Here is a 12,155-nt window from a genome sequence, read left to right as displayed (position 1 = left end):
ACCGTAGGTGCAACGACAACGGAGGGGTATCTGTTGAGAGGCCAGACAAACGTGTGGTTACTGGAGAGGGGCAGCAGCACTTTCAGTAGTTGCAGGGGCAACAGGCTGGATGATTGACTGATCTGGCCTTGTAACACTAACCAAAACGGCCTTGCTGTGCTGGTACTGCGAACGGCTGAAAGGTATGGGAAACTACAGTCGTAATTTTTCCCGAGGGCATGCAGCTTTACTGTATGGTTAAATGATGATGGCGTCCTCTTGGGTAAAATATTCCGGAGGTAAAATAGTCCCCCATTCGGATCTCCGGGTGGGGAGTACTCAAGAGGGCATCGTTATCAGGAGGACAAGAAGAGAATAGAAGCTTTCGAAATGTGGTGCTACAGAAGAATTAGATGGGTAGATCACATACCTAATGAGGAGGTATTGAATAGAATTGGGGAGAAGATAAGTTTGTGGCACAACTTGACAAGAAGAAGGGACCGGTTGGTAGGACATGTTCTGAGGCATCAAGGGATCACAAATTTAGCATTGGAGGGCAGCGTGGAGGGTAAAAATCGTAGAGGGAGACCAAGAGATGAATACACTAAGCAGATTCAGAAGGATGTAAGTTGCAGTAAGTACAGGGAGATGAAGAAGCTTGCACAGGATAGAGTAGCACGGAGAGCTGCACCAAACCAGTGTCAGGATGAAGACCACAACAACAACACATTGCATTGTTAGTCAGCAGTGACAGGTACATCTCGAGCATTGGCGAGAAGTATGAAGTGGCGTAAATGCTGATTTTGGGGAGATTCAGGTATGCGCAAAGTTGTTGGCTATAATTAGTATTTGGGACACGCAAAACTGATATTCAGAGTTCCGCTTCCCCATTACAGCAATATATTTTTATGTACTTTAGATTTTCATTTTTCTTCACCCTGTATTCTAGATATTAATGTAAGCATTTTATAAGTAACTTTTAGAACACCAGTCGTCTATAATAACTGTCATAGTTTGTTGTAATGAACACTGTAGTAGCTCACAGACTGCAAGCATCATTTGCCGAGAGTTGCGTCCACTAGTCTTAGGAGCCTTGTATGTTTTCATATCCAGTATAATGTGAGCAGCCAGAATATGCACACTTCCGGCATGTTTATGATGTAAAGATTTACTGTAGGTCTGATGCCGTTTGGTCTGCATTGGACGTCACCACATGCCGTAATTAGGTAATCTGTTGCCTCCTTCCTATTTATAGTTTGGGTTGTGAATTCAGGGACAAAGCAGGTAACATACTTTTTTTACAAAATGCTTTTCGATTATCTTCTGTTTTATTCTATTTTATAGGATAGCGTGCATTGTTTTTAAACATTTCACAAGGGGCATTTACCTGCTGGGATATCCTATGTACCGATCGCTTCCAAATATTAGTAAGATATATGTTCTTGGTAATCCAGTCTCACTAAATGGGGTCACGGCACTGTTATGACATTTTGTATTTCTTCTGTAGGTCAATCCGAGGACGCCTAAATAAAGGTGAAACGCGTCATTGGGAAATAATTTTTAAAAAATTTACCATTGCAACCAAGATTACTTGTTTCTTCATGAGAATAGAAGCATTTAAGATGTGATGCTACAGAAGAAAGGTTTGGTGCCACAGAAGAATGTTGAAAATTATCTGGATAAAGAACGGAATGGTGAGATTCCCCGCAGAATCGACGAGGAAAAGAATATATGGGAAACACTGAACGAAGAAGGGACAGGATGGCATGACATCAATTACGATACCAGGGAGTAACTTCCATGGTACCAGAGGCAGTTGTAGAGCGTAAAAACTGTAGAGGTGAATAGAGATTAGGATACGTCCCGCAAATAATTGAGCACATAGGTTGAAAGTGCTACTCTAAGATGAAAAGATTGGCATAGGAGATAACGAAAAAAATTAATAAATAAAAGTAAATGATCTAGCGAATAGTGTTAAAAGTTCCCAAAATAAAATTTTCACTCTGCTGCAGATAACGTGCTGATATCTAACTTAGTGACAGGTTAAAACTGTGTTCCTGACCAAGACTCGAACACGAAACTGTGCCTTTCGCTGGCAAATACACTGGAATATTCCTCAGGCTGAGGCTAATATATGTCTCTCCAATGTCTTTCCTTCTAGGAGCGCTATTCTTGCCAATTTCACAGCAGATGTTCTGTGAAGTTTCGGTTTGAAGGTTGGAGATGAGGCACGGACGGAAGTAAAGTCGCGATTCGTGCTTAGATAGCTCAGTCTGTGGAGCACTTGGCCACGAAAGGCAAAGGTCCGGCGTTCGCGTTTCGGTCCAGTAAAAGGTTTTAATCTGCCAGCAAGTTTCAATGTTAATAGCTCCTAGAGCCAGTTCGCGGATGACGCTGTTATTCGTAGAGACGTCACAACGCAAGAAAACTGTAGTGAAATGCAGGAAGACCTTCAGAGGATCGACGCTTCGTGCAGGGATTGGCAATCGACGTTTGACATAAAAAATATAACTTTTTGCTGATTCGCACGCAAATAGTTGGGATGACCCATTATTGTGTATTACACCACTGACGACCAATCACTGGAAGCAACCACATTCATTGAACGTGTGGAGTGCACGTACTCAGAGATTTAAAGTGAAACTTCATAAAGCTAATCGTATGAAAGACATAAGCCAAACTGCAATTCCTTACGGGAGATGTAAAGGTTCCAAAAACGTGTAGCACATTCTGAGCCGTAGAAAAAAATTGCTGTTTTGAAGAGTGCGCCGCAGCGCGTTGTTTGAAGCAGTCGCCCTCCGTTTCTGGCGGTGGCGCCGCTGTGGCAATTTCAGCTTTGGTGTCTCCCTCTCGTGGGAAAGCGGAAAGGTTGCCTACTCACGTGCATGTAAGGAGCGCTATCAGCTCGGCAGTTGGTCAGTCGGAGTGAGGCTAGGTCAGTCTCGTGTCACCAGTTGCTGGTCTGTTCGCATTTGTGCGGCAGTTAGTGTCTGTCTGTCGTCTGTCGTTTGGATCAAACTGAAAGCCAGAAAATGAGAGTCTTGCCGCTCCACCAGTAACAGAACTCAGCTAGTGGTCGCCCGGTCGGGGCTGAGTTCCTGCATATGAGTCTGCGCGTTAGGCCGCCAGTCTACTCGAGTTGTTCGGGCAACGGTCATTGGCGGTTGGATCGGTCGGTTGGTCGGTCGCGCACGGAGACACGAGGTGACCTGTCCGCCTTGAGCGTCGGCGCATGTGAGGTCCCCACGTGAGTCCAGTGGGCAGCGCCGTATACAGGGTGTTACAAAAGGGTACGGCCAAACTTTCAGGAACATTCCTCACACACAAAGAAAGAAAATATGTTATGTGGACAGGTGTCCGGAAACGCTTACTTTCCATGTTAGAGTTCATTTTATTACTTCTCTTCAAATCACATTAATCATGGAATGGAAACACAGAGCAACAGAACGTACCTGCGTGACTTCAAACACTTTCTTACAGGAAATGTTCAAAATGTCCTCCGTAAGCGAGGATACATGCATCCACCCTGTCGCATGGAATCCCTGATGCGCTGATGCAGCCCTCGAGAATGGCGTATTGTATCACAGCCGTCCACAACACGAGCACGAAGAGTCTCTATATTTGGTACCGGGGTTGCGTAGACAAGAGCTTTCAAATGCCCCCATAAATGAAAGTCAAGAGGGTTGAGGTCAGGAGAGCGTGGAGGCCATGGAATTGGTCCGCCTCTACCAATCCATCGGTCACCGAATCTGTTGTTGAGAAGCGTACGAACACTTCGACTGAAATGTGCAGGAGCTCCATCGTGCAGGAACCACATGTTGTGTCGTACTTGTAAAGGCACATGTTCTAGCAGCACAGGTAGAGTATCCCGTATGAAATCATGATAACGTGCTCCATTGAGCGTAGGTGGACGAAACTAAAATGAGCTCTAACATGGAAATTAAGCGTTTCCGGACACATGTGCAGATAACATCTTTTCTTTATTTGTGTGTGAGGAATGTTTCCTGAAAGTTTGGCCGTACCTTTTTGTAACACCCTGCAGAAAGGGGTAGTGGCTTCGCGGTTCACACGAGAGCAACAGGAGCGAAACACGACATCGGGCTGGCCGGGGTGAGCTGCGACGCCGTGAGACGGGAGATCGGCGCGCCTTCCTGCGTCCGTTGAAGCGGCTGGCAGCGGACGGTTCGGGAGAGCGTTGGGGGTGCTGCGCCAGGTCTTCGCCAGAAATGTCAGTTTATTCGAAGTTAAGTGATTGGAGATATGTTGTTTCATTTACTTGTTAAATTCTAATTGTTTCCTTGGTGAGTAAATTCACGGTTCGCATTCGCTCCAAGGTTTGTTTAGTAGGTGCAAAGGCCCGGCGGAGATGTTCGTTCAGCGCCAATGCCAGGTACTACAAGGGGGGCGTTGTACATGAAGGAGTGCTTTACTTTTGAAATTGTGAGATCGAACGTTTCTAGAGGAGTTAACCGATATATTGGTTCCTTCTACGGCTAGTTCTAGAAAAGAGCATGAAAGTAGAATGAGCTGGATTCAGTCTCACAGTGACGCTTACCAACAATCACCATACCCCTACCATGACAAGGTGAGGCGTAGCGCTGTATACCGATCCTGCCTTGGAGACGGTTAAGTGGGAGATGTGCCTCACAGCTGGATAGTGACAAATGGCGACGCGAGACTGGACGCGCATGTAGTTTATGTACCAGCCGATAGAGGACAGTATTGGATAGGGGACTGTGATTTAGTTTCGATTGTGTCCACTAGAGTGCACTAAAGTAATAGAATGTTTTTCATAAACTGTTCTAGTATTTTCATAAAGTGTTATGTCTTTTTGTGTATGTAAAATGTTCTAAATGTGTTTTAGCAGTATGAAAGATGCGTGAGTGTGGTTTAAGTAATATGAAGATAATTGTTTAACTAGTTATGAAGTGGCATTTAGTGTGGGAACATTTCGAAGAAGTGTGGATGTGGACAAAGGGGATTTTTGTAGAATAGATTTTTAAAGTAAGTTTATGGTAAAGGGAAAATTAATTCAGGTATAAATAACAATAGTAAACAACTTTATACATAAGCAAAACTTCAGCATATTAGATAATTATGTCGGTAAAAAGTGCAGTCGTTAGGTTTACTATTTTGCGATTGGTTATTGATGAAAAGCGCGGACTGACGCGGGAGAATGTTGTTTTGCTGTTGGCTGTTGGGTAAACTGACCAATGGTAAGGCAATATTCTTCGCGCGCCTTTCTCTGCTGGTAGAGAAGACTTAGAGTATTCGAGAGAGGAGTCGGAGCCTAGCCATTAAACAGTTCGGACGTGTGTAGTAGTAGTTCCGATGGAAACGATAAGTTGCCGGATCTAGCAGTGTTTCATACATCAAAAGTGTTGTAAAGTGACGGCATAATTATTCCGATGGGTGTGTAGAAATTTCGGAATTTTTAAGTGAATTTTGTGACGAGAAAAGACATAAATCCCGCGTGGCATATTGAGCAGGTCGGTGGCTAAAAACTGTGACTGCATTAGGTATCGACAGACTTAATATTTGGCGAGCATTCTCAATCAAAAACAATCCGTATTTTTGTTGCTGTTGCGTTTTCGGGAAATGCAACAACATAAACTTGCTAAAGTGAGTGAAAGGTATTGTGAGTGACTGTGTAAAGTCTAGCACGGGCTTGGCAGTGATACGTGTTCACCTAAGTTTCAGAATATATTAATTAAGGACAAAACTTCCAACTCCACATTTCGTGTTAGAACTTTCTCCCGAAACGTAGATTAGTGACTTTAATTGCAGCCTGGTTCGCGTCGAAGCACAGTGGGTTTCGCTGGGCATCCCTACCGATGATCTGCTGAGACAATGCTAGCAGGTAGGTGCAGGTTCGTTCGTCGTAAAAGGGACGGAAGGAACCGCGCCGCCGCAACGGGGTAGTTACATACATCGGTTGGCTTGAGGAGCACAGATATTGTCTATCAACATATTAGTAGTGCGTGGCATGGAGTTCACGTCAGATTTGTCGGTAGAATCGGACGCAGTGCCAAGTGGAGCGTCGCCAGTCCGTGGCCTACCTGCCGCGAGTAGACGTTGAGGTAGAGGCAGTCCTCTTGACCGCCGCTCGCCTGCGAACACATCGGCGCGTCCGCAACCGCCTCCACGCTGCCGTTCCACGTGTACGGCACCGGGTCCTGAACGACAAAAAAAGAACACAAAATGACGTTAGTAAACTGAGTAATTATTGTTTACAGAAAATATCACAGATTATATAAGTTCTCACGTAATTTGCATCTGCCTGCAGTCGCATGAGGACAATATTAAGTCCAGGCTCGAAAGAAATAACAGGATTAGTACTCCCGTGGGTGTGTGAATGATGTTTTGATGTTTAAATAAAAAAACCGATGTTGTTGATGATCGTAAGGGACAAGGAAAAATCAGTCTGGTTCTACGAACGCTTGATCCAGTAATGAAACAGTTGAGGGTGGAGGGCACAAATTTCAACACAATCCAAAAGAATCAATGGGGCTCTGTGGAAAGTGAAGTGGTACACTCTTAACTCGTCACCATACGATTTGGAGGCTTAAGGCGTAATATGTAACTGCAGACTGGAGAAAGTTAAGTTCTGCTTAGAACAACCCCTACCACCGGTGCAGAAGTAAACGGCCGAAAGAATTTGCAGTCAGATCTAGTAAACATGAAAATTACTACAATGAAATTTTCACTCTGCAGCGGAGTGTGCGCTGATATGAAACTTCCTGGCAGATTAAAACTGTGTGCCCGACCGAGACTCGAACTCGGGACCTTTGCCTTTCACGGGCAAGTGCTCTACCATCTGAGCTACCGAAGCACGACTCACGCCCGGTCCTCACAGCTTTACTTCTGCCAGTTCTGCCGGTTTCGCAGGAGAGCTTCTGTAAAGTTTGGAAGGTAGGAGACGAGATACTGGCAGAAGTAAAGCTGTGAGGACCGGGCGTGAGTCGCGCTTCGGTAGCTCAGATGGTAGAGCACTTGCCCGCGAAAGGCAAAGGTCCCGAGTCTCGGCCGGGTACACAGTTTTAATCTGCCAGGAAGTTTCATATCAGCGCACACTCCGCTGCAGAGTGAAAATCTCATTCTGGAAACATCCCCCAGGCTGTGGCTAAGCCATGTCTCCGCAGTATCCTTTCTTTCAGGAGTACTAGTTCTGCAAGGTTCGCAGGAGAGCTTCTGTAAAGTTTGGAAGGTAGGAGACGAGATACTGCCAGAAGTAAAGCTGTGAGGACCGGGCGTGAGTCGTGCTTCGGTAGCTCAGATGGTAGAGCACTTGCCCGCGAAAGGCAAAGGTCCCGAGTTCGAGTCTCGATCGGGCACACAGTTTTAATCTGCCAGGAAGTTTCATGAAAATTACTATTGATGTTTCAGCGATAGAGAATTGTTATAGTATAACTGTAAGTTGGGTTATCTCTTGAGGAAATACGCCTTTTTGTTAGTGACTGACCTTCGCTAATATAGTGACCCAAAACATTCTGACTGTACAGTGATCCAACCCACACAATAGTTAACCAATACACTATGTGATCAAAAGAATCCGGACAGCCCCAAAAACATAAGTTTTTCATATTAGGTGCATTGTGCTGCCACCTACTGCCAATTACTCCATATCAGCGACCTGTAGTCATCAGACATCGCGAGGGAGCAGAAGGATCGCTCCGTGGAACTCATGGACTTCGAATGTGGTCAGGTGATTGGGTACCAGTTGTATATTACGTCTGTAGGCGTGAGTTCCACACTCCTAAACATCCCTAGGTCCACTGTTTCCGATGTGATAGTGAAGTGGAAATGTCAAGGGACACGTACAGTGCCGGCTGCGGTGGTCTCGCGGTTAAGGCGCTCAGTCCGGAACCGCGCGACTGCTACGGTCGCAGGTTCGAATCCTGCCTCGGGCATGGATGTGTGTGATGTCCTTAGGTTAGTTAGGTTTAAGGAGTTCTAAGTTCTAGGGGACTCATGACCACAGAAGTTAAGTCCCATAGTGCTCAGAGCCATTTGAACCATTTGAACACGTACAGCACAAAAGCGTACAGGTCGACCTCGTCTGTTGACTGAGAGATTGCCGACAGTTGAAGAGGCTCGTAATGGGTAATAGGCAGACATCTATCCAGACTATCACACAGGAATTCCATATTGCATCAGGATGCACTGGAAGTACTGTGATAGTTAGACGGGAGGTCAGCTGAACATAAGCCACACATCACTCCGGTAATTGCCAAACGACGCCTCGCTTGGTGTAAGGAGCGTAAACTTTGGACGATTGAACAGTGGAAAAACGTTGTGTGGAGTGACGAATCACGGTACACAATGTGGCGCTCAGATGGCAGGATATGGGTATGGAGAATGCCAGGTGAACGTCATCTGCCAGCGTGTGTAGTGCCAACTGTAAAACTAGGAGGCGGTGGTGTTATGGTGTGGTCATGTTTTCATGGGAGGGGCTTGCAACCCTTGTTGTTTTGTGTGGCATTACCACAGCACAGGCGTACATTCATGTTTTAAGCACCTTCTTGTTCCCATTGTTGAAGAGCAATTCGGTGATGGCGACTGCATGTTTCAATGAGATCGAGCACCTGTTCATAATACACGGCCTGTGGCGGAGTGGTTACACGACAATAACATCCCTGTAATGAACTGGCCTGCATTGAGTCCTGACCTGAATCGTATAGACTTCTGGGATGTTTTGGAACGCCGACTTCGTGCCAGGCCTCACCGGCCGACATCGATGCCTCTCCTCAGTGAATCACTCCGTGAATAATGGGCTGCCATTTCCCAAGAAACCTTCCAGCACCTGATTGAACGTATCCCTGTGAGAGTGGGAAGGCTAAGGGTGGGCTAACACCACACTGAATTCCAGCATTACCGACGGAGGGCCCCACGAACTTGTATGTCATTTTCACTCTGGTGTCCGGATACCTTTGATCACATAGTGTATGATCATTAAATATAATAGACATTATACACAGCACCATGAACCAAAGCGAAGTCCGTGTGGCAACGTGTTACATGTACTGTTATGCACTACTTTATCCCGTTAATTTGTTATACACGATTGGCAGAATAAGAAAAAATCATCTACTCAGTAATAAGCACTGTTAAGATACGGTACGTTACAATGTATTCGTAACTGTTTTGTGATTTGAGATACCGTGGCACTTTGCTACAGTGCACTATTCCATGTGTGGAAGTACATTCATCCGTTAGAAAGAATGATTCAGTCTTGTAAACTGGAACTGTAGCTGTCAAGAGTACAACAACAGCCAGTATGCTATTTTGAATTCTGATCTATACCGTATACAACGACAAATAACCCTAAATATTTCGTTATAACACCATATTATATGTTAATAGATGTCAGATTGGTTACGATAATTTTTACTCATTTACTTGGTCCATTACTGCTGGTTTATGATGATCTACTGACGAAAGTAGTTGAATCGTACCTGCTGTTACAGCAGTTGGTAGATGTCTTCAGCACAAAACGAAAGCCATTATGCAGAAAACAAGCAACAGTTCTGTAACGTTGCTTTTCTCGGGGTAAAGTCATCTGCAAACAGCAGAACTAAGAGAAGGTAAATACACTGCTCAATAGTGGTACCAGAGCCAGTGATCGAAGACAGAATAAACTCTAATGATATAAACAGCAGTAGCAGCAGTGGTAATACGGGGAATTTTCCACATTGTGTTGCACTTTGTTTTTCCCCATTACTCTTGGTGCACTACTTGACGCATCATTACTGCTGCAAGTATGTACTACATTGCTCTAATCGTAGCTGGCAGGACAATTACTATAAGTGTAATCTCTGCACAGTACAGCCCGGTTTCCCAGCTGCTGTCATTACGCGAGCGGACAATATGGAGTGTGATCATCAAAGTCAGCGCTGGACCAATTGGCTTCTGAGAAAGGAGGATGTACACACTGCGGATATTCACAGGAGGTTGATAGCCGTGTGCAGAAAGTGAGCATCGCCACGAAAAGTCCTCTTGCAACACGACAACGCTCTCCTCGATGCGAGTCGGAAAACCACGGCTGCCATCGCTGGAATGGAGTTCCAGGTACTGTCACATTCATGCTTTCCTCCCGACGTGGTCCCCATATGATTATCAACTATGTGGCGCTATGAAAACTCCTCTGCACGGACATCATTCCGTAGACTTTCAGGAACTGTGTGCAGCAGTCCTGCGGTATGACCGACAGACATCAGAAGAGTCGTTCTCAGAGGGCCTACAGAAGTTAAAAGGGGCCAAGTAAGGAGAATACGGTGGATGTGGCACTACATTTCAGCAATGTCACCCGTGTTTTCAAATTCGTAACTGGATGAGCGTTGTTGTTGCAAAAGCACTTTTCGTCACGGTGCACATTCTCCTCATACTACCACCAGTCACCTGTAAATATCTGCAGTGTTTACACCCTCCTTGATGGAAACCCTGTCGTCCAGCACAGTCATTTCTGATCACACTCCATGATAACAGTTGGGAAATTCGGCTGTACTATGCCGGGATTACACTTCTAGTAATTGTCCTGCCACCTACTGTTAAAAGCAGTACATACTTGTAGTTGTAGTGAATGGGGCACAATAAATGATGGGAAAAATTAAAGCGTAAATCAATACGTAGCGACACTAGTAGTAGTATTTTCATCCGTTGTCGTGATAGTAGCGCTAATATTAGCAGGCGAGAAACCTAAATTTGAAAGATATAAGTTAAAAAATTGTGAAAATCTATGCTTCAATTCTGTGACTAGAAACGCGCATTCTGCTGGAGACGGGAAATAATACCATAGTGGAACTACATACACGGAGTGTTTCAGAAGACGATAGACGCTTGCTGTGTTATTGATATCACTGCTGTCATGACGTGAGCGGACAACATTGAGTGTGATTATCAAGGACAGCGCTGGACGATTTGGGTTTTGTGGAAGGAGGATGTAAATACTACAGATATTCATGGACGATTGGGATCGACCTCACCCCTACCCTCAAGTACCTTGGCGTCACCCTTGACCGTTGCCTCTCCTGGACCCCCCATCTCCGGACAATTCAAGCCAAGGCACGCTCCCGACTCCATCTCCTCAAGATCCTTTCTGGCTGCACATGGGGTCTGGAACCCTCCACCATCCTCCACACTGATAACTCCCTCATCCGCCCTATCCTCTGCTACGCCCACTCTGCCTGGATCTCTGCCCCTCCTACCTTTTACAAATCTCTTCTCATCCTAGAACGCCATGCGCTCTGCCTCACCTATCGCATCCATCTCCCCTCCCCCACACGGATCCTTATTCCGTTCCTGCACATCCTCCTTTTCCTCGAATGGATACAGATCCTGTAAACCTCTCATAAACTTGATCTCCCTCACCTGCTTCTCTCTCCCATCCTTTACCACCCCTGTCCACTGCCGCACCTGTATTCCCGCGTCCCACCTGCTCTCCATCTCTCCATACCCTCGCGCCAGGTGGTTTCCACCAACTCCCCCTCCATGATGATGCCCTCATCCCCTCCATCTACCCCTCCTAACAACTTCGATCCTCCCCTACCACACCCTGTGTTTTTTTCCAAAGGCATCCTTCTATCCCTTCCTCTCTCCCTCCTCCCCCCAGGCTTCCCCTGCCCCCCTACCTTCCTACCTTATTTTCTCCCCCTATCATCTCCTCTGCCACTTTCATCGACACCCTCCCCTCTCCCTCCACCCCCACCTTTTCCCCCTTTTGGCACGCCCCGGACTTCTACACGTAAAGTGAACATTCGCGCGCCGGAGATCGTCGATAGTGTTTTGTGTGTGCCATCGTGTTAGTGATTCAGTGTTTCGTCTTTTGTGCTCCTTCGTTCACATGTGCCGTTTCTGTCGTCTGTGTTAGTGCCCGAGTGCTGAACGTTTTTCTTTGGACGCTGCACTAGTGAACGACTTCATGTATTTTAAAACTGTGTGTCTACTGTTGTCTATCCACTGTGTTGTTTCGTTTTTCGTCTCCACTTGTAATAAATGTATTATCTGTGGCCGAAGAGCGGCGTAGTGTTGCCGCTGCCGGCCTACCTTCGTGTAAGGTGTCAAAATCACAATGAAGGGAAAAAAATGGGCGATTGGTGGCAGTGTGTAGAAAGACACTGTAGACATACGAGGTAAACTACAGGTAGATGATGATCGTCTGTTGAAAAATTCGAAGTCAT

General features: G+C 45.8%; 1 protein-coding gene across 1 annotated transcript in view; it reads right to left on the bottom strand.

Annotated features, from left to right (window-relative positions):
• The window catches only part of LOC126198854 (cholinesterase 1-like), a 178,623-nt gene that overhangs the window by 132,012 nt on the left and 34,456 nt on the right, over nucleotides 1–12,155 (bottom strand). The window contains exon 3 of the mRNA XM_049935442.1: nucleotides 6,039–6,155. Coding sequence (XP_049791399.1) covers nucleotides 6,039–6,155 — 117 coding nt within the window. The remainder of the gene's footprint in view (nucleotides 1–6,038; nucleotides 6,156–12,155) is intronic.

This window comes from Schistocerca nitens, chromosome 8 (genome assembly GCF_023898315.1).
Source record: "Schistocerca nitens isolate TAMUIC-IGC-003100 chromosome 8, iqSchNite1.1, whole genome shotgun sequence".
Lineage (NCBI taxonomy): Eukaryota > Metazoa > Arthropoda > Insecta > Orthoptera > Acrididae > Schistocerca > Schistocerca nitens.
Note: the sequence above shows the minus strand (reverse complement) of the source record. Positions and strands in the feature narration are given on the sequence as shown.